The sequence below is a fragment of the Vulpes vulpes genome, chromosome 3, assembly GCF_048418805.1.
Source record: "Vulpes vulpes isolate BD-2025 chromosome 3, VulVul3, whole genome shotgun sequence".
NCBI classification, from domain to species: domain Eukaryota; kingdom Metazoa; phylum Chordata; class Mammalia; order Carnivora; family Canidae; genus Vulpes; species Vulpes vulpes.
The window spans coordinates 6693730-6716762 of record NC_132782.1 but is presented as its reverse complement, the minus strand read 5'-3'; the positions used below and the strand labels follow the sequence as shown (position 1 = coordinate 6716762).

The 23033-nt window shown below is 38.7% G+C and overlaps 1 protein-coding gene across 9 annotated transcripts in view; it reads left to right on the top strand.

Annotated features, from left to right (window-relative positions):
• The window catches only part of ITGB6 (integrin subunit beta 6), a 128893-nt gene extending 106085 nt beyond the window's left edge, over positions 1-22808 (top strand). For all 9 annotated transcript variants that reach the window (XM_072751694.1, XM_072751693.1, XM_072751696.1 and 6 more), the window contains 5 exons: positions 1319-1541; positions 4008-4105; positions 8771-8890; positions 14488-14654; positions 20621-22808. In XM_072751694.1, coding sequence (XP_072607795.1) covers positions 1319-1541; positions 4008-4105; positions 8771-8890; positions 14488-14654; positions 20621-20719 — 707 coding nt within the window. In that variant the 3' untranslated portion in view covers positions 20720-22808. The remainder of the gene's footprint in view (positions 1-1318; positions 1542-4007; positions 4106-8770; positions 8891-14487; positions 14655-20620) is intronic.
• The last annotated feature ends 225 nt before the right edge of the window (positions 22809-23033 follow it).

Below are 23033 nucleotides of genomic sequence, written 5' to 3'. Positions count from 1 at the left end.
ACTGGCCGCTGTTCAGGACCTCAGATCTCCTTGCCTCGTTTGCTACAGCAACCTCCTAACCAGTTCTCCTGTCTCTAGTTTGACCTTCTCTACCGATGCCAGGATATTTCTAGACACGTATCTATTTGTTCAAGTCTCTACTTAAAATTCCATAACTTTCAGGATAACGGTTCTTTCTTTAGCCCATAACGCTTTTCATGATGTGATTTCTGACTTTCTGTTGACCTTTCCAACCCCACCCTCGCCATTCTGCGCTCCTGCCACAGCTCATCTGCACCTTTGGCTCTATCTATATGAAACTACTGTGGGTGTTAAGGAGGTTACACGATCACGCACTTCTGTCATTTACCTATGCTTTTTTTCTTGGCTTAAAATGCATGTAGCCCTCTTGTGCCTTCTCTCTGTATTGTCCAAATTCAGCTCAAGCTTCATCTCCTCTGGAAACATCCCCAAATCTCTGGTCTAATTTAGAAACTCTCCCTCTGTGTGCACAACGCTTATCACATTGTGGTGTATTTATTACTGGCAGTGTTTATTTGCTTGTCTCCTACTCTAGACTATAAGCTCAGTGACCTTATTTAATTTTGTATCTGCATGCCTACTGCAATCCTCAGCACATGATATATGCTCAATTAAAGTTTCTTAAATAAATGAATTTGTTGAGCACTCACTATATGCCTGTAGGACATCTAATTGGTGAATGCAAAGCTAGAAGATTTACACATAATCTCATCCGACCACAGCGACTGTAAGATTTTATTCCCTCTATTTGATAGATGAGGCTTTTATGATCACTCAGCTTGAATGATGTAGAGGTGGGGCATTACCCAGGTCTGCGTTGCATCTCTATCTTATGACACCTTAATTAAAAGCAAAAAGAATTGTGAAAACAATTTAAATACACACACAGACACAGAATCACACACACACACACACACACACACACACACAAGTTGCTATTATAGGCTTCTGGATTATCTCATTTCATCTGGCTATGAGTTGTCTCTGATATAACATCAGGTAATCACATTGGTCTTCAGTTAAGAGACCAGATCAAAAGAGACAGAGAGAGAGAGAGACCAGATCAATAAATATGCACACTTAGCAAAGTTTTTCCATAAAATATATCTACACTCACTGCTCCTCCTCACACGTTCACTTTTTTTTCTCATTTTTCTTCTTCAGTCTTTCTGATGGTATTTAAAAGCAAAGAGAAAAGCAGCCCCCCACCTGCATCTGAAGTGGCTGCGGCCCTAAGCATCAGGGACCTAAGCATCATACATTCATTCATACATTCATTTATCTGTTTGTTTTACAGATAACGGCGTGTGTGACTGCGGGGAATGCGTGTGCAGGCCCGGCTGGGCGGGCGAGTACTGCAACTGCACCACCAGCACCGACTCCTGCGGCTCGGAGGACGGGGTGCTCTGCAGCGGGCGAGGGGACTGCGTCTGTGGCAAGTGTGTTTGCACGAACCCCGGAGCCTCCGGCCCGACCTGTGAACGTTGTCCTACCTGTGGGGATCCCTGTAACTCTAAACGGTAATGTCACAACTTCCCTGGGGCACAGTGGCACATATCGCTTTAGGTGGATTTGTTCTCTGAGCATCCCCCCCCCCCCCCCCATATACACAAACCCACCTGTGATCGTCAGCAGTGTCTCACTTGCCTCTTTGTCCTGATTATCCCGGACCACAATGTCACATTTCTGCTGGAGACAAGCCTGGGGAAGCTGAGCTGAGGTCCCACACTGATAACATCAGATGGCCTTTCACTTACAATAGCAGCCGCACATAAGGAATGCCCTGGAGGTAGACTGATGACACCCACATTTGGTGCCTTTTCAGGGGAAACAGATGAGCTTCTTTCTTATTGAGAAGTTTATAGCCTGACCTTGCTGATTCACTCCTATCTATAGCCTCACGGAGGCAAAAAGGCAGAAAGGAGATCTTGACTTTCCATTTCTTCCCACTTCTTTACCACTGGTGCTCTTTGGCACCTCGCTTTGGTTGTCATTTTACACAGCTATTGTGTGTTGTGTTTTCTTTTATACCACATGAACAATAACAACAACAAAACTTTCCTTTGTTTTCCAGTAAAAAACCATTTCTTTGGCTGGTAGCTAACTTCTTCATGGAAGTGGGGGCAACGTTTCTAGGTCAAATGAAGCAAGTCTCCAAATGAGCTGTGTTATGACATTGCAGTATATCAAGTATTACGGGGCAAGCATGCTCAAGCAGTCTGTAGTTTCATTGACTCTATACCCAACATGGTGACATTTGCATTTCCTGTGTAAACAAAGTAAGAAAATCAATATTCACCCAGTGGTTCCTCACCTTTCAGGGGTCAAAACTTTTCTGTCACTGTGCCTGGACATATAGCAAGAGAAGTGTGGGGACACGGTTAGACCTATTTGAATGGAATTAAATGTAAAATGTCCTGTCAGGATGTTTCTTCCATTATTTATCTATTTAATCTTCTCGTAAATTTGATGGAATTTAAATCTGGTTTATAAAATATGAAGTTAACAACCAAGGTAGTTTGAATTTGAGGAATCGGTTCATCTCTTTGGTGTTTATGTTAGCTCTGAGATGAGTCCATTCTTCCATTTATTCATTCATACATTCATTTATCAAATGGGTGTTAAGTACGTACTGTTCACTAGAAATCATGGTAGGCCAAGGGCATATAGTGATGACCAAAACAGTTACAGTTCCTGCCATCACAGGTGCTAAGAATCTAGTGGGAAAGACAGACATCATTTAAAGTAATTATAACGGTATCTGAGCTGACAGTTACCGTAAGAGATCCAGAGGGTGCTGTGGAATTATATGGCAGGGCTACCACACTAGCTTGGGCAGACATCAGTCAGATGCACAAAGAGGTAGAGGTTTTGAGGGTTTCCACAGTGTCCAGCAGCCCCCTGCAAAGCCACTCTAAGTAAATATATAACCTAGATAAATGCAATATACTTGCAATGCGAAGGCAATTTCCAGACAAGATTTCTATCCCCACTCCCACATATATTACTCCTCCTCAGCCCTTCCTACAAAGGAATGCAGAGACTTTCTCTGCAATCCCAAGAGAACTAACCCGTAAGGGTTAGGGAAGGCTTGCCTAGGGCAGTGCAGTTTCAGCTGAGACTGGGGGAGGCCTGGGGCCCAAGTGTGGAAAGAAAGTTTCCAGAGCTTTAAAGAGTATACATTTGTGTGGCCTGGGGAAGAGAGAGGCAGGATGATGTGTAAGAAAACTTTTGCTGTTTTGGGTTACTCCAAACAGAATCTGATTGTAAAGTGATTTTTCAGCACAAGATTAATTTAGAGTCTGAGTTTTACTTTGCTGTATAGACATCATTAGAGAAGCTTAATTCCAGGGCTATGTTCTTAGAAATACACTTTTCTGTAAGTAGTGATCGTTTATTAAAAAGCCTGCATTAATGAGGATCCAAGCTGTAACCTCAGCTTTTGAAAATACCCCTAAAAGGGTTAGATTCATTCAAAATAATCACAGACCAGTGAATCTTGAATAGTCATTTATGACATGTATGAAGTCTTGGAATTCTTGTTAAACTACAGACCATTTCTGTTAAGATATTCAAACTTTGTTTAGTCACTAATCATATTTTAGAACATAAACCTTTCTTACAAAAATGTAAAAACCAAAAACCTAAATCAAATACCAAAATAAGTGTGTCTTGATGTTGGGTTTTTTTTTTTTTTTTTTTTTTTTTTTTGTCACTTTACCAACCAGAAGCAATCATTATAAATAAATGAGGATAGTAGCTATTATCAAGACAGGCTCACAAAACACTGATTACTAAATGGAATCAGAATAAAGCAATTTCCTCTTGAACATCACCCAAATATCTTCCTGAAAGCAACAAAAGGCAATGTCTTCTATGAGACACTCCTATAGCATGAATCACAGTAAGCATTAGAGCAATATCCCAGCTGCGTATCTGTTTTCCACCAACACGAACTGATAAACTCTACTGAATAATGTTTACAGGAGCTGCATTGAATGCCACCTGTCTGCAGAAGGCCAGGCCCGAGAAGAATGTGTTGACAAATGCAAACTAGCTGGTGCGACCATCAATGAAGCAGAAGGTTATACTTTGTCTTATTAAGCTTTCTTTTCCTTTACATTGTTCCTGAGAGGCAGAAACGCTGTGAAGGGTTTTTCAGTAGCTCGACCTCATTTGAACCAGGGCATTAGTTCAACGTTAGTTTTTATGAAGGGATGTAAGGCTAAAAACATGATGATTTGGGATACAAGCAATTTAAAGTCATAGCTATTCTATTTGACTTCAGCTCTGTTGGCAAGTTCACCTTTGCTTAAAAGTACAATTACAGAGAACTCCAGAATGCTATTTTTTAAAATTAGAAAAGAAGAAAAATTTTAAGATAGCTAAATGTTAACCCCTAAACCTAAAATCATCCTCTATTATCTGGTTGGCTTATTTCAAGATAGGACAAGGTGAAGTGTAATATGGGTTTCCTGAGAGGAGCCCTCCCTCCACTCCTCTTCATATGCTTTTACTCCCAACTTTTCAAACACAGGTATTACACGACCCCCTTAATTCCCTGTTGCTCACTCCCCAAATACAAGAAGGACTTGTTACCTTTAACTGCTAAGCAAATTCTGCTCTTGTGTTCTTTCACCTGTCATTTTAAAATTTAATTACTTAAAATCAGATTCTTTTTAATGACAAATTTCATCTCAAATATTTAAATAGGTTGTATTTTAGCTGGGAAGACCACTTAAAAAGTACTTTGTGAAGAAGATGACTAGTTCCTCCTAAAGGGATGATCTAGGGGGATTTGTCTTTCCATCATCCTAAATTCTGCATTCTCATGCTGCTTAGGTGCAATTGCTGCTCCACATGCATTAGAGACGTGACCAAGATGTATCTCAGGCAAAGAGCAATAACTAAGACAATTTATGACACTCTAGGATATGTATCTTGAAGAAACAAATAGAATAGAGAAATTAATCCATTTCTGAAGTGGAATAAGTTAGTGGCATTTATATTGTTTTGAAAATTACCTACACTGTTTCAAAATTGAGATTTCTGACTGTGCACAGTTGAATGACCCCGTATGGAGGAGCATGATTAGTGCTCGTAAAACCCCTTGTCTGTACTTTTCTGGTGACTAAAGATAAATATGCCAAATAACATAAAGTGGACAAGATGGTGTGTACCTTACACTAATACTGAAAGTAGAATGCGGTAAAAGCACTAAGGAAAGTAGCATCTGTGGACTATTCCACATTAGTAACTAGTTCAAAGTCAAGGCATATCCTCAAGCTTCATTTCACGGCAAACAGTTGAGATATTTACCAAGCGTTTCTAAGAAATGGCTAAAAATTGCAGAAAATGCCCTGCAAATTACTAGAACTCCATTCAGAGGCAGCATAGGAAATCTAATGTGCTGTGGGGGGAAAAGGAGTAAACCTTGGAAACATATCAGTCATGAACAGAGAGTTACTATATTTAAATACACAGTTTTCTAAGTAGATTATCATAAATGCTTGGATTCGAGAGCAATATTTTTTAAACATTTGCATTTTTCCTTTTGTGTAATTGGGTAAATTATCTTCAAAATAGGGGAATACAACCATTTCTAACTCAGAAACACAATAATAACTGGATTTATAATACCATTTAAAGGACTAACCTTTGTTGAATTTGAGAGAAAAAATATATTTGTCAGCCTAGGAATTAAAAAGTCACTTTTCTAATGACACTTTCTACAAGTTCTATTTCAAGTTACTCACCCACTTAGTTATGTCATTGATCACATCACATATTTGCTCTTGAATCGGGTCTTTTATCAGCTCATCTCTCCCCCAACAAGGACATGTAGAGTAAAAGAAAATAGCGTAACTCTCATCCAAAGACAATGTTCCTCAGATGTGCGGTGGGGACTTGTGTGGGCATTTCTAAAGACATGTGGTCAAACTTTATTCATCCTGAAGGTCATTTTTTGATTTACCCCAACATTCATGTACTCAGAGCATTGTTACTCAAAGTGTGTTCTCTGGGACACTAGTTCTGAAAGTGTTAAATGGAAAATAGCACCCATGGTCATATAAATTTTGAACATGGGAAGCTACGCTTTTTATTTCACCGGATTCTTGGAAAATGCCCATTACATTAAGTGTGCATTGTGAATTTTCAGAAGCAAAAGGAGGAATTAGAATGAGGAAGGATTCCCAAACTTACTTGACCACAGAGCCCATTTCTTTTCCTTGGGAAAGCCTGAGAATTCCTGACTCATCCCCAGAGCACAGGTCTTAAACACATAGTTGTCATAATTCAGTGGGGCGCATGGTTTGTATTTCTGTATCCTTCCTGGACCTTCCCAGATACCCACCTCCCCACCTCCATTCTCACATTTCTCCCTTTTTGAAGTATAATTTCATGGAATGCCTGAGATCTTATTCTCACTCTATTATTCTAGGGCAGCACTGCTGGCACTCATAAAGAGGGGAAAAAAGAAAGGTCCATTTCTTAATGAACAACAAAAGAAAACCTTAGCAGCTAATTATGCAAATCTCCAGCCCAAGCTGGACCCTTTCACTGCACATTCAATAATGCCATTTTAATACCCAAACACTACAAAACTGGCTAAATCTAGAGTCATAACCATCATGGAAAGGAGTGGTGAAGTAATTAAAGCAAGAAGGAAGTCATGACTCAAAGGTCATATTAACAGTTCCATTAAAATTTAAATAATCCCAGTGAAGTAAATTAAGCCTCTCTGTACTTCAGTGTAGCTATTTAAAAGAAAATAAAAAAAAGCAGGATTAGTATTACTGGAAGGAGTATTATAAGCTATCTACATATTTTCTACCTGAGAATAAAATGTTCCAGTAAGTAAGCTCAAGGGGAACAGGGTGGGTGTGCACTGTCATGGGGGAGAGGACGAAGGAGGGAAAAAAACTCTCTAACAAGAAAAAGCGTATTCTCCAACACTTCATGAATCCTAGTCCACTGGAGTGGTAAGAGGACATGTGGTAAAGGCCATCTAAAAATACCAAAGTATGAGTTATATATGTAATGTTATTGCAGGACATAACACATGAAATAACACGAATATCACTAATCAACTATTGCCCAGAGGTCCCAAATGTCATAATCAGGACACCTTATTAAAAGTACTGTTAAACAGCTCACTAAAATACAAGCTCCTGTGCATACCACTGCCCTCTCAAATGAGATACCCAGGATGGCCCCCAGAATCCTTATTTGAAAAAAATCCCAGATGGTTTAGATGATCATAAATATTTGGGAATGACCAGGTAAGAATGATTTAGAATTAGATTTCCTAATATTCCTATGTAAATAGAAGCCTCTAATGGATTCCAAAGCAATTTCTTCACTTAGGTCTATCATCTGAAATCCTATCCATAATGCTAAATGTTTTACAAGTCCCTTTTTTCATAGATAATACAGACATTCTTCTCGCAGACACTGACATGAGGTTTTTATCTTATAAATTAAATGCAAAAACAATGATTTTCTTTCTGTGGCTATGGCATTGTTGAACAAAAAATAGCATATTATTTACTTTTTCTTTGTTAGACTCAAAGGAATACATATAGATTCTGTTTTATTAAAACTGTTTTATTTTTAAGCTCATGAGAAAAGGTATAGGTCTAGCAAGAGTATGTCCAAGATTATCTGGGACAGTCCCAGTTTCAATATTCTGAGTTGTAATACAGTAGTAATATTCGATCATTATAATATTCGATACAGTAATATTCGATACAGTAATATTCGATCATATGTCAAAATTTTAGGTTAAAAGCAAATAGTTGTTCTATTTACAGTTTTCTGAAAAAAATGGTTTCCAAAAAAAGCGTTTGTAACAGTATCATTACAAAGTCTCCAATTTAGAAGATAGGAGAATTTTAAGCAAGTTTGCTTCTTTTTAATTTGAAAAATGCTAGATAATTTTGGCAGAGGTACCAGACCACTAAAAATTCTGATAAATAGTATTAATGTCTTGGATTGACCATTTTACTATATTTTCAGTTTCTTCGGTGACATTCATTTTCTGCCTCTTGAATGAGCTCAATAAGAAAACATTTCTATTTGAAAAAGATTTGAGGAAAACTGGATTATGTTGTTTTGTTTTGTTTTGTTTTGTTTATTAACAAAGAGTCTATACTGAATGGGAGGCAAACTGTCAAATGAGTTCCTTTTAATCTGGGGTTTACTTTCATCCTATTAGTCCCCGAGTGCATAACACTTCAATGTCCATTTCCTGATATTAATTGATATTTACTTTTGTGACAATACATGGCCAGCAATCTTGACTGTGGGAAAGGCCCCTTTAGAAGTATCAGTATCATTTTGGGCTGTGTAGTCTTTTTCTGAAATGTAATCTAGGCTTTCTCCCAGATGCTCTCAGCCAAGAGGAACATACAGCCCCCTCATTACCACAATCAGAGCCATTCTACTCCCAAAACAACAAGGTATACCTGCCTTCAGGTACTTTCACTATTGAAATCCTGCCCCCATCAGTTTGATAAGTGCATTAGATGGTCAGTCCTGATTGACCACACCTGGAACTGTTCTTCTGGAACCTGAATAGAAACTAAAACTTCAGGTGGTGGGAAAAAATCCTATGTCTTTTCTATTTCTCTTCTGCAGTGTTGAAGTTCCTATTTGCATATTAAAACTTAATACAACTTTGCTTTAAAAATAAACTAATCTCTTTTGGAATCTCATTTAATCTAATGAATGACTCCTTTATCTGCAGATTTTTCAAAGGATAGTTCTGTTCCCTGTTCTCTGCAAGGAGAAAATGAATGTCTTATTACATTCCTAATAACTACAGATAATGAAGGGAAAACCATCATTCACAGCATCAATGAGAAAGGTGGGTGGCATGCCTTCCATTGTCAACGGTAAGTGGTACTACTGCATAGGAGAGGAGGAAACAACCAGAAAGACGTTTTGGGTAGGTTTCCAGGAAAGACTTTTCCAGAATTTTGATAGAGGGCTTCTACTTTCCCAACGATTGAAACATACCTGTTGAAAGGTTTGATGTGTTCCAATGTCTCTTCCTTAGCCCACATAAGAAGATGAGTATATTTGTACCAAAAGCTGGTGGATGTTTTGTAGAAAGGTGGACTGATTAAATCTAATATAAGCAGAAGGTATATCCGTAGGAAAGGCTGTTCTACTACTTAATAGCTGCTTGACATTCTGAAAGATACTTGCCTCTGAGTCTATTTCCTCCTCTGTAAAATGGGAAAAATAATACTACCTTCTTCTAAGGGTTGACTCAAGGATTAAATAGAATAATGTATATAAAACATGTGCCAGTTCATAACCTACAGTAATGGACCATTGACTCAGAAAAGACATGAAGCAGCAGGTGAAGAAGGAAGTAATCCATACAGGAAGTCAAAGAGTCCATTGCTTTGGTGGGTTTTCGTCCATACCAACTCATGGAGTTTGCTTGGGACTTGGGAAGCTCTCAAATAAAAATCTCATCTTCAGTAAAGGGGAGAGAGAAGTTTATAGTAGGTAGAAAAGAAAATAGTGGAAAAGGTACTGCTGTTGAGAAGTTTTAAATTTTAGTGAGTATCAGACTCACCTGGGGAGCTTGTTAAAATGCCTGCATCCTGAGTCAGCAGGTGTGAAGTGTGGCCCAAGACTCTGCATTTTAATACTACTCTGCTACAGATGGCTCAAGACCTCCCTGGCTGCAGTCTTAGCTATTCACAGGTGCCTCACCTTTTCTGTCTTCAATTAATGATATGTTCCTAAATCTTTCTGGCAGAAATGACAGCTGCATTAAATCAGATCTCTCCAGACCCTGCCTGCAACCTCCGCCTCCTCCCCCCAAAACCTTGAGGCCTAAGTTCTGTCCCAGACAACAGCAGCAAGGGCAGGCTAACAGGCAGATGTGTTTTTTGTGTGTGCTTGCTTATCAATGTGCCAACAAAATATTAAATCCTGAATCTGAAGCCAAGAGTATCAAAGTGCCATCACTAAAGAGTGTAAAAACCAAAGAAACCAAAAATGTAAGTTCAAGACATCATAAACCAACCAAGAAAACATGATTAGAAAACTACCACATTGCAGTATGGGGGGTCGAGGAGAGGTAGAAGTCAGCACAATACAGGTTACCAGGGTATGATTGCGACCCTGGTCTTGAAGCTCAGGTTGCCAGAATGTACCTGGGACTTGCTCTTGAAAATCTCATATAAATCGACTTCTTTGAAATGCAAATATAAAATGGTTTATAGAGGCCATTAGTTAAGGAAACTTAAAGCAAATCTTGCTGTGCCAGGAAGAATTACCTAGTACAGAAAACCTGCCTCTTCATTATGTGTTTTATAAAGTCAGAATCTTGGCACTATACCCCGCAACCCTCTGTTTTTGTGACTGTGGTGGTAGCTTTAGCGAGTTCTCTCTCTTTTTTTTTTAAAGATTTTATTTATTTATTCATGAGAGACAGAGAGAGAGAGAGAGAGAGAGGCAGAGACACAGGCAGAGGGAGAAGCAGGCTCTGTGCAGGGAGCCTGACGTGGGCCTTGATCCCCAGTCTCCAGGATCATGCCCCAGCCGAAGGCGGCACTAAATCGCTGAGTCCCCAGGGCTGCCGTAGGGAGTTCTCCTGAAATCAAAGCCAGTCCTTTTAATATTGATTCCATTGGAAAAATGAGTTCCACACAACAAAAATGAACTTCCAAAATTGTTTTTAATTCAGGGGCTTTGGGATCTGGTTATTTTTATTTTCATTTTTATTTTGTATGTGTATGTATGAGAGAGAAACATGCCTTTGCTTCATAAGAGCCTCCTTGTTACTGAACTATTGGTTGTTTTTTGTTCATTTGCTTGCTTGCTTGTTTTGGTGCTTCCACACAATCTAAGTGGCACATAAACATGCCATCCTTCTGAAAGTACTCAGACTCCCTGATGACTTTTTATTAGGGCTTTTTATTCTCCTTGTGCTTTTGTAGTAGGGAAAAGTCAGGGGGAAATGACCTTCCTGAGACTTAACAGGAGTCACATGACAGCTCCAAGGATGCTTCCCCTGGCAAATATTCATGTTCCTAGGTAGGTCCCAAGCTTTTGAGGGCCCCGAGGACAGCCTGTCCTAGAATCAGTAGGCCCTCTCACAGCACTAAGATCAGAGGATTGCAGGACAGCATGTCAGAGGCAAGGGTAGAAAGGAGAAGGTGAAGACTAAGGAGTCCCACAGTCCTACAAACAAATTTAAAAAGAAACCAAGTGAAGTCACCATCAGGGTATGTGTGGATGTAGGGAGAGCTTTGCTCATCTTTTTTCTTAAATCTGAAAGAATTTTCGGAGATAAGAGCCACATTCATAAGAGCCACAGTCAAGGAATGATAGTTAGGAGCCTTCCTAACAGAGATGTGGATGTTGATATCACACCCACAGGCCCCAACATAGAGGTTCCAGCCCTTGAAGTCTTGAGGATAGAAAAGGAGGAAAAGTATATTTGTTGTAATTTGTGATAATAATGGCAGCTCACATTTATTGAGCCTTTACTAATGCCATATGCCAGGTATCATTCTATATGTTTTACACGCATTAATTCTTTTAGCCTCCTCCATATAACAACCATGTAAAGCAAGTATTGCTATTCTTTCCATTTTACAGATAAGGAAATTGAGATAAAAAGGAAGTTAAAAAAATTAGTTAGGTCTTGCAGTAATTAAATACCAGTGCTGGTTGGGGAATTCAGGAGGTCCGGCTTAGAGCTCAAGCTCTTAATTACTGTGCTGTACTGCCTCCCACTGGCTGCAGGATCATAATAAATATCTGGCTCCCGAAAATATGTTAGATCAGCACCAATAGAAATGTTATGCAAACCACATATGTAACTTTAAATTTTCAAGTAACTGCACTAAAAAGTAAAAATCTGGTGAAGTGGATTTTAGTTATGTTTTCTTCAATCCATTCTATCCAAAATACTCTCATTTAGCACGTAATCAACACACAAACCATTGAGATGCTTTTCTATACTAAGTCTTCACAATCAATATGTATTTTATACATACACACGACCTAATTCAGGAAAGTCACATTTCTGTGCTCAAGAGCTGCGTGTGACAGAGCTAGCAGGTTGGCAGCACTGGGGACCCAGGACCTTAGAACTAGCTGGCAAATAGGGATCCCGGGGTGGCTCAGCAGTTTAGCGCCACCTTCAGCCCAGGGCCTGATCCTGGAGGCCTGGGATCGAGTCCTAAATTGGGCTCCCTGTGTGGAGCCTGCTTCTCCCTCTGCCTGTGTCTCTGCCTCTCTCTCTCTCTCTCTCTCTCTCTCTCTCCCCCTCATGAATAAATAAATACAATCTTAAAAAAAAAAAAAAAAAAAGAACTAGCTGGCACTGGCCAGGACTCCACAGGCAACGCTGCACACAGTGATGACGATGGCCCTCTTGTCCCACCTTCTCTCCACTGCCATCAGTCTGAGCATCTCAGGAAATACCAAAGAGAGTATAAACAGTGGACATTTCTATTGTGTAATAACCTGCTCTGGTACTTGGGCCAAAATCTTTTCTTGAGAAACACATAATTTCTCACGTAATACGTATTCCCAATGTATAATACTCTAAGTTCTTAAAAAATGATCTCTGCTGGGCCATGCCTGTTCCTCCTTTATTTATTCTCTACTGGTGCACCCTCCTAATTCATAGTCTGGCTGCAGGGTCTTAGTAAGCTTCATCTTGCTTCCTGCAAGAACATGCTACGCCCTACCCCAGACATTTTGTAGTCAAAGATGTAGCCAGCATATATTCTCCCTGACACAGAGCTGCCACTTTCTTTGCAGGACTGTTGCTACCACCTTAGAAGAAACCATGGTTCATTTGCTATGCTGGAAACAGTCTTTAGATCTTCATACTATAGTAACTATTTCATTAGCTCCTTTACTTATTTCTGCATAATCTCCTTACATTTTTTTTTTTTTTTATCCAAAGAACAAAAGTGTGTGAGGCCAGGCATCATGCTGTTGTGCGGTCATTAGTCCTGCTCAAATTCAGATCACTTACAGATTCTTACCTTGAAAGCAGCATGACTAGACCTGTGTGTATAACTCTCCTTATTAAATATCTAAAAGCAATAAGAGTTAGGATAAACTAAGCATGATTCATTTCCTCCCCAGATACCACAGATTTGCCTCACTTCTTGCAGAGGGAGGCAGATATTTAATGATAATTTTTATGTGGGATTTTTTTTTCTCATGAAAGCAAGGGGAGAGCTTAATTATAATGTTTCATTAAGAAATGTATCGTCTCCCAGGCATATTGCAAGAATTATTAGTCATTCTGCTGTCAGTGAAGGAAAGCACTGTATAATTGTGAAATTATATTAATATCATCAATAGAGTCAAAATAATAGAATGTTCAAGTTGAAGGGACGATACATCTAGTTCTCCAAACTTCCCTGAAGATAAGCATCACTTGGGATATTTTTAATAATAAAAAAAAATCTGTGGCTCCATCTAAGACCCACTGAATCAGAATCTCTGGGGAGGGATCTAGGAAGCTGGGAGTTTAATAAGCATGAGCACCTGAGCTCAATCTTATCCTCGGGGAAGTTAAGGGAATGCTGGAGTGCCACACCTTTGGCTGACGGATAAGGATCCTGGGGCTCAGATAAATCATGGGACTTGATGTATATCAGACAGCTACTGTGCATTGGTTGGGAATTGAACCCACCTCTCCTGACCCCAGTCCAGGAACTTTCCAGGACACCAGAGCACTGCATTAATGTTAAATAAAACTAAAAGCCATCATTGTCCTCCATCTACTTAAAACAAAGCAACACAAAACAAAAAAAAACAAAGCACGTAGTAAACTTCTCAAGGGGTGGGTTTCATAGCAGTTTGAATATAATCTCCCGGGCAGTTCATGTTTCAAGGAAATCCATGAAAAACTAATATTGTGTGTGTGTGTGTGTGTAAATGAGCATATTCACAAATATCATTTCTATTCTATCATGTACCCAAAAGAGATCATTTTTAGTAATTAAACTAGTCTTTTTCATGATCCTATATATATATTCTGTGTGTATTAATCCTCATTCTTGGGATTGCAACTCTTTTTGAGTCAGCCATTCAAGTATATATCCATTTGCTTTAAATAACCAAACTCCAACTTTTGTTCTACTATACAGGACTATCTCCTTCAACAAGGAACTCATTTTTCTTTTAATTCAGCAAAATAAAATGTGTTACTATTTTCCTTCTACTGGAAAAACTATTGTTGAAAAATTTAATGAGAACTGTTTTCTCTACATCACAATATTAATTACACCATCCTTTTCTTTTTCTTAAATTGCCTCCATGCCCAGCATGAAGCCCAACACAGGGCTTGAACTCATGACCCTGAGATTTAGACCTGAGCTAAGACCAAGAGCCAGACACTCAACTGTTTGAGCTGCCCAGATACCCCAATTATGCCTCTTCCTAATATAATTTTCTTTATTTCCACAGACTGTCCAAAGCCCCCAAACATTCCCATGATTATGTTGGGGGTTTCACTGGCCATTCTTCTCATTGGGGTTGTCCTGCTGTGCATTTGGAAGCTGTTGGTGTCATTTCATGATCGTAAAGAAGTTGCCAAATTTGAAGCAGAACGGTCAAAGGCCAAGTGGCAAACGGTATGTAAACACAAGGGCTGTTCCTTGTCCAGGGGAGAAAGTGACTTGTGGAAGAGATGGATGTCAGCTTTCTTCTGCTCTAAAAGAGAGTGAGAATGTCATGTTCTTTCCCTACTCCTCTCACTGTGTCCCTAACAGCTTTGATTTATTATCTGCTTTGGGGACAAAGGAACCTCTGTCCGTTTTCTGGGGCCTAGATAGTGCTCATAGCATATGCAGTGTCTCTCAGTGCAGTAGGAATTTCCTCTACTCTGAAGGGTAGCTGTATAGGGACATCAAGGAAATACATTTAATCTTCATCATCAGGAGGATCATTCAGACCCCATTTGATAAAGCATAGGTGTTATATCTAAACACTTCCATAAATTGGTTGTGTTATGGCCAACGGAATAACGTTCATGACTAATGTGACAGTTCATGCCAGTTTCCATAGAACTACTCATTACTTATAATAGGTTACAGCGCCAAATTGAGACTTTTTAAATACCATCCAGTTTGTTCTTCTGAATAACAAATTTTAAACAGCTACCTGAAAAATACCAAAAAAGTGTCAACTTTTAAATATGCATACTCGATAGATATAATTTATGTGTCTCCTCCTCACAGTAGACAAACACAGGACTCCAATTTTCTGTGTTTCTTTTCTACAGGGCAGATAATTACATTTCTAGAGGGCCATAGAAACAATTTCATGGTTTTAATTTCATCTTTCTATCCCTAATGGTGTGCCCAGCTATCTAATAGCAATTATCTTACATTGCTGATTCTAAAAGCAGCGATTTCACTGGAGAATATACAGACAAACACAATGCTCCTTTGGGTTCATCTGCCCAAATAAATTGATGTTAACACTTTTTTCTCTAAGTATATAGTAAAATATTCATTTCTTAAAGCAAATGGAATTTATGTTTTGGATAAATTTATCCTGATGAGAGATGTCAATATCTTATGCCATTATTTTGAAGTAACTCTAACATATGGTGCAGGGCAATGGACAATGAGATTTTCATCTACTTCATCTTCCTGCTAAAAATGTCTTTAGACACAGCAAGCAAATTCAATGCATGGATCTTGTTTTGATCCTGTTTTGAACAGTCTAGCTGTAAAAATATATTTCTTGGACAACTGGAAAAAGGATAATATAGAGTAAATATTAGAATGATAGCAAGGAATTATGATTAATTTGACTAGGTAGGATAATGGCAGGATGACTTTGCTACAAAATATCCATATTTTGGAGTGAAAGGAAAATTGAAGATTAGGTTTGCTTTGAAATAATTTAGTCAAAAGAGAGAGGGGAATCGTAAAGTGAGTGCAGCAAAATCTTGATAATCATTGAATCTGAGTGATGGGTCTATAGAGATTTGTTATACAGCTTTCCTCTTCTTTTGTGTTTGAATGAATTTTTCATAATTAAATAAAGCCCTCTAGGAAAGTAAATTTGGATTTGCAATAAGGATATAATTTATCCATTCCTAACAAGGTAAAACGTAACCTGAGAGGTTAGTTGGGTGACTTAGAACATAGTATTCTGAGGCTAAAGTGTTGGGTCAGTTAACTTCACCTGATCCCCTGGTCATAGATGTTTTTAACTTCTACCAACTGTCAAGCAAATGCTTGGCAATGGTAAAAAGGGCAATCTGTCAAAAGAATATGGTTAAGTTAACACAACACATAGCAATAGGTGGTTGAACAATGCCATCCCTGTGAAGTAGTCGGAATAATCCCATTTTCAATGTAAGGAAATTGAGGCTCAGAGAAATTAAGAGACTTCCCAAAGGATTGGTCCATGGTGGAGCTGAAAACCTTATTGCAGTTCCTTCCAAGAATAGTCTTGACCTTTCTAGAAATAATAAGCAGGTGTCCTGCAAACAAGTACTTGGACAATTATGTGATGTGTATCTACTAACTAGCACATTTTAATGTTCTCATACAAAGGCATGAATACTGACAAATGATTAATATCTTTAAAATAACATTTTAATTAACAGTTAATTTCCCTAAAACATGCATTGTTTTCCCTCAGGATGTAGAACATGACTGAAATTCAAATGCTGAATTTTTACTGTTTCTTCATCTAAAATGGAACAAAAATATGCACTAAACAGATAAAATCATAAATGAAAAATATTATTCCCTTGCTAAATTGAGTTTCTTTTAATAACAAATATTTGATGTTCTTGACTAGATAATAACTGAGTAATAATTATTCACTTGGATGCAAAGAGGTTTAATTCAAATAATTCAATTCAAATTTCACTAATACATCCTATTGAAATAAAATGTTACTCAGTACATCCTTTTGGGGTTCTCATTTTGATTCCATTTTAAATCTAAAATGTTGAAGAACTGAATTTGACTGGTCTTCAAACCCCAGGGGACCTTCAGAGTTGATGGGGTAGTTGACTCTCCTGACCCATAGGCCTCCATCGGACTCCAAAGGTGACAGAGCTCAGGACAAGAAAGCGCTTTGTTTCTTGCCTCTTGAAACATTTCATCATAGACATAAAGAAAGGTTACCTTTTATCATACTTTTAAAAATAACCTCACCATCCATATTCTTTATGAAAACACAAAGGGAAGATATTTAAATTCATCTTTGATTAGACATTTTTTCTAGGATGACAAGTCATTAACTAGAGGCAAAAAATGTTCAGTCTGACATTTCTTGCAGTCATGGATTGATTTTGTACTGTGCTAAGCAAATCAGGCCTGCATTTGGCAGTTAGGCAATCATTAAGAGAGCTGTGGGTCATGACAGAGAGCTTTCTTATTACCACTTTTTCAAGCTCCAAAAATGTGCCTTTGCCTTTATAGAATCTGCAGCCTAAATTAGCACCCCCCAGACTCCTGGGGAAATCAGTCCGGTCACCTCAGATTTTGGGGTGAAACCCAACCTTGTCTAAATAGTGAAAGAATTCAGACCTATCTGAAATGGAGACCCAAGCCTGTGTCTCAGCTAGAAATCCTCTGTAGAGAAGTTGCTACCCACATGGCACTAGAGGAGGCAGTACTAGACATTGCCACTCTTTTTCCTGACAACAAAACCTTTTCCTGAGTTCAGATTATCAGCTGAGGGCAAGAAACAGGACTGCCTCCCAGCAATACATACTCGCTCTTTCTCCACCTTTAAAATCCCACCTTACCCTCCTACTACGGTAGGGTCTTGCTTCACCCATCACCCCGAATCAGCATGCCCAGGCCCTACAACTAGCTTTGCAAGAGACCTCCCAAATATTGTAGACCTGAATAAAGTTGCTTCAAAATACAGAATGAAAACTGCCCAATCAAAATTAACATTCAACTAAATGTCTACAAAATAACATCATGTATTCAGTAAATTGCAACTTAAGTCACTTCCTTTATAGTACATATAAATTATACTTAGTGCAGAATGTGGGCTCATTTTAATATGTTTGCTCATTTATTTGAGAGAGAGAGACAGCATGAAGAGAGGGGCAGAGGGGGAGGTAGGGAGAGAAAGGGAGAGAATCTCAAGCAGACTCTGAGCTGAGTGCAGAGCCCAATGCGGGGCTCAACATTACAATCCTGACCTGAGCTGAAACCAGGAGTTGGACGCTAGACTGACCGAATCACCTAGAAGCCCCACATTTTAATGTTTGACATGATAAGGGATGGGGCCCACAAAACAGCTCCTAGTCCTACAAAGATCTAAGCTGGCCCTGTCATAACCCCATTTACTCTTTCAGAGTATTTTTTTCTCTTCCCTAAGACTCCCTCTTCCCCCGGAACAATGCTCCACTTGTCATCTCCAGCCTGCACTTATTTTTGCCATTTTTCCACTTTAGCAGAGTCCTTTATTTTTTTGAAACCAACTTAAACTTAATAGCTTATCATCTTTTAAACTTAATAGCATTCATACATGATTTTTGTTTCCAAATGAGATTCTACACGCATGTAAGACCACATCAGTTTGCCCCTCACTCTCCAAATCCCAAGTTCTTTTTTTTTTTTTAAGATTTTATTTATTCATGAGAGACACACAGAGAGAGGCAGAGACACAGGCAGAGGCAGCAGGAGGCTCTCGGGAGGGAGCCCGATGAGGGACTCGATCCCCGCACCCTGGGATCACGACTTGAGCTGAAGGCAGACGCTCAACCACTGAGCTACCCAGGTGCCCCCAGTTCCAAGTTCCTATGGCAGCAGGACTAAATCAGGACTGGAGGGTCCTCAGAATTATCCAGGTTGACTTCAGTAGAAGAAGCACTTCACTCATCCTTTACCACCAAGGAGCCTCTTTTCTATTTGGCCTCATTACTGAGATAGCATCTCTCTCTGAAGGCACATGAATAAAGGCAACATGTTACTCAGTCAGAGGTCAGGCCACTGGCTCTGGGCCACACAGAAATAGCAAGTGCAGGTGTGATTCCTCCTCAAAATAAAGATACTGCGGCAAATCCAAGGGTGACAAGTGGGAGATGCCTGGGAATGTTTTTCAGTTTTATTCAGTTCTTCTGAGAACAGTGAGAAACATTTCAGGAAAGCAAATGTAATTGTGTTTTTGAAGTCTATGTCTAGAACTTGCTGACATCTCTACAGTTCATGGGATAAGGAGACCAAATATAAGATTTAGTGATTTGGAAGATCATTGGTGGTACCTAGACTTCATTTACAAGCAGAAATAGGCTTGGAAATATTAAATGTGAAAGCTCCAGGGGAAAAAATTCTTTCTAACCCTCTCCAAAAACTTAAAAAGGAAATTCCAAATGAGAAGAAGAGGTATAAATAAGAACTAATAAGAAGAGGCAGCGTTTATTGAGCACTCAATATGGGCTGGGGTCTTTGCTAAAGTATTTCATGGATGAGGTAGGCACCTTGGTAATGCCTCCTATGAGTGAGGACACCATGACTCGGAATTGCTTAAATGAGGTCATGTGGTGGAGGCTGGGTTTGACCCCAGGCTGTCTGACATTAATACCTGTATGGCCAACCTCAGAAAGTGGGAGAGAAGAAACCTGCACTCTCTCCAAGCATCTTGAGCCAGGCTGGAACAATTCAACCAAAGTAGAGAAATTGGAGGATCAAGCTTGGTGTTTCTTTAAACACCTACAGAGACTCGGTCCTGCTGGTACTGGTGATGGCACCTGGAAACACATCTACAACCTGAAGAGCACAGCTGAATTCCCCAGACTGGCACAACTCCTCTGCACTGCCCCAAAGGCAAAGCCTTCTTGCCCGACCTGCCTTGGGACCTGCCCTTCTTCCTGAGCCCCATGACCCACACGCTACTGCCTTGTGACTCTGTATCTCACACACTGCTCTTCCCTAGTAAGCAAATGCCACCAAATTGTTTTACCATCTGGAGCAGATGTTCACTGTCCTAGGGACCATTCCTTACTTCCCCCAAGCAGTTAAATGTTTCTCCTGAATTTTGATCTCATTTCAGCAAGATTATCAGTGCTCTTGTGTGGTGCCTCTCACCAGTAACACATCTCTTAAAGGCAGATACTAGGTCATTCATCTTTGTACGTTTCTACATGTTCACTTTTCTCTCTCTCTCTCTATTTTCTTTTACTTTTTTTTATTTTATATTTCATGTTGGGGGCACTTATTGGTTCATTTATTCATTCAGTAAATACTGAGTACCTGCTGTTGGCTAGGCACTTCTTTCAACTCTGGTAAAGCAGCAGCATGTAAAACAGCCAAAGTCTTATTTTCTATCCATAAATTAGTGTGTTTCCAAACAGGGTAAGATTTTTATGATACACATAAGGCACTGGTTCTGCATATTAAAAAATTAAATGAAGATGTGTAAATTTTAAAATGCTAAGAGTATGATATATGACATTAACCAAAATTATTCAAATGGCTTCCAAGCTTGAGCCTGACTCTCTTCTTTAGTTTGTAATGTACAATGAAATGATTTAAATATATTAAAACCGTGTAATAATAGATATCTACTTTCATTTGAATCTTTCTTTCTTTCTTTTTTTTTTTTTTTTTAGGGAACCAATCCACTATACAGAGGCTCCACCAGTACCTTTAAAAATGTAACCTATAAACACAGGGAAAAACAAAAGATGGACCTTTCCACAGATGGATAGAACTACTTCATGCATGAAAAAGTCTGCTTCACTGATATGAAATGTTAATGCACTATTTAATTTTTCTTTTTTTGTTGCTCCAAAACGATGTTGCTTTAAGATAATAATAGGTCATTTGGAGATCAGTCATTGTCTGTATGAAGGTTAGAGACTGTGTTGGCAGGTTCAAAATAATCAGGAAGAGAAATATCCTTAGCAAAGGGGTGACTTTGGGGATCATTGAGGAATACTAACTCTGTTGCATTAATGCCTCAAAAAATCATCAAAATGACACATGGGGGCCTGATTTGCATTTGAAAAATGTTTGAAATTAGAATCTCATTTGTTGCAGGAATATAGCTACCTGAAGTCTTTGTCTCAGCAAAGTCACAAAGTCCATATGCTCATATTAAATAATCACACTCCTGAATTAATTCTAAACTTTTAGTAAATCTGCCCTTTCCTAAAGGAGGATTCTTTTAAAAATCTATGAAAAATGAGATACTGACTTTTATTTCAACTGTGAGGATAGAAGTCTTCTAAAGACGTCCCAAACATAGTAAATGTTAATAATTTCTGTGGATTTGCATGTACCTAAAGTCGGGAACACAAACAAGTATTTTATAAAAAGAATAAGTAATTTATACATTATAAAGTTAAAAATAAATTAGAAAGTTACCGGTAAAAACAAAAATACCTAGTCTAGATTATTTTTAATTACCTGAAGAAGAAATTTCCATACTCAGTTTCCCTCCTTACCCTGAGTTTCCAAACCATACTGCTCCCATATTTCTCAATCCATTTTACTTAGCTTCATAACCATCTAAACCCTGGAAATGTCATATGAAAGTTTTAATTTCTTTTTTTTTGAAAGTTTTAATTTCTTATTAAAAATTACTTTAAGTGGTTAGATAGTTTAATCAAAAAGAGCTCCAATAATGCAAAAGGAACATGGGTTAAACAGAATAACATTTTAAATGGCTTTAAAGCAAACACAGCAAGAGTACAGTATCTCATGAAAAATAGGCTTTCTATTCATATTCGTTTCCGTTTATGTAACTTCACTTGCACATTTCAGCTGCATATGGTGACTATGCATTGTATCTTTAAAGAGTAAGATTTTACTCGCAAAATACATGCGGATAATTAAGGATCCATAGATTGATTGAAGAGATGGACTCTGTAGAATATTATTTCTTATTAGTACTGCTTCACAGAGTGCTACCATTTATTTGATGTTCATAAGGAAGCTAAGCCTCAGAGACTGAGTAGAAGAACTGGTCCAGAATCCAGATATTCCAGCTCCAGAGCTATTTCTTCTCTCCACAGTATGAGACTGACTCTTTTTTCTACATGAAATGAAAGATTTGGTTCGTTAAGTGATAACTATCATTTGTTTGAAAATGTCGTGAGACTAAAATAGCATTTAAACTACTGGAGCAGAGGTGAGGTCTTGTACTTTTGTGCAGTGTTCATCACCTTTGAGTAAATTGTCATGGGAAACCTTTCACTGGGTGAATAGTTCATTATGTAATGGAGGCTTCAAATGTATCCACTGAGTTGGCACAGAACCTATGATAAGTTTCTTCAATTCTACTGAACAGATCTGTATAGATTTGATTGCTTGGAGACATTTCTTTTCTGGTTTCTAAACAGCTCAGGTAAATCAGACACTTGGGGAATACACAGCTATCCTAAAAGAATTACTAAACAATCACCTTGGATACCTGAAGGGCAGATGTACCCCCTGTGCTCCTGACTGAAGCCCAGGGTCTGGGGAACATCTATAGCAACAAGGAAGTTGCAATAGTGGTGACACAACAGTAGTATTCACCTCTACATGTGATTTTTTTATTATTATTACTAGAATGAGATTCTAGAAAATATGAGTTTCCTTTGTGTGTATATTGGGGGAAGGTAGAAAAGAATCTGCTATTTCTCTGAATACTGTTTTGACCCAAGGCTGGACCTTGAAAAGGCCAAAACATTAACGGTACTACTTCTGTTCACTGAAGAGTTATATTACATGAAGATAAATGGGGTTTTTTTTGTAAGTTGTCTTACTGTATTTTGTGTTGACATAAATAAACATGGTAATTTAAACAATAAACCTTAGATGGATGATAATTCCTTTCATCTACTAGGTACAAAACCCTCTTCTTGGGTTTCCGGGTCCCTGTGTGACCTGCTCTGACCACCCCGCTGGTCCCATTCTGGGGCCAAAGGGAAGAACAGAAGGAGGTAGCCACCAAAGGCAGGAGACAGAAAGGAACAGGCTGCAGTTTGCTGCATGGTTACAATACCCACATCACAAGTTTTTTTAAAAGAGGCTGGG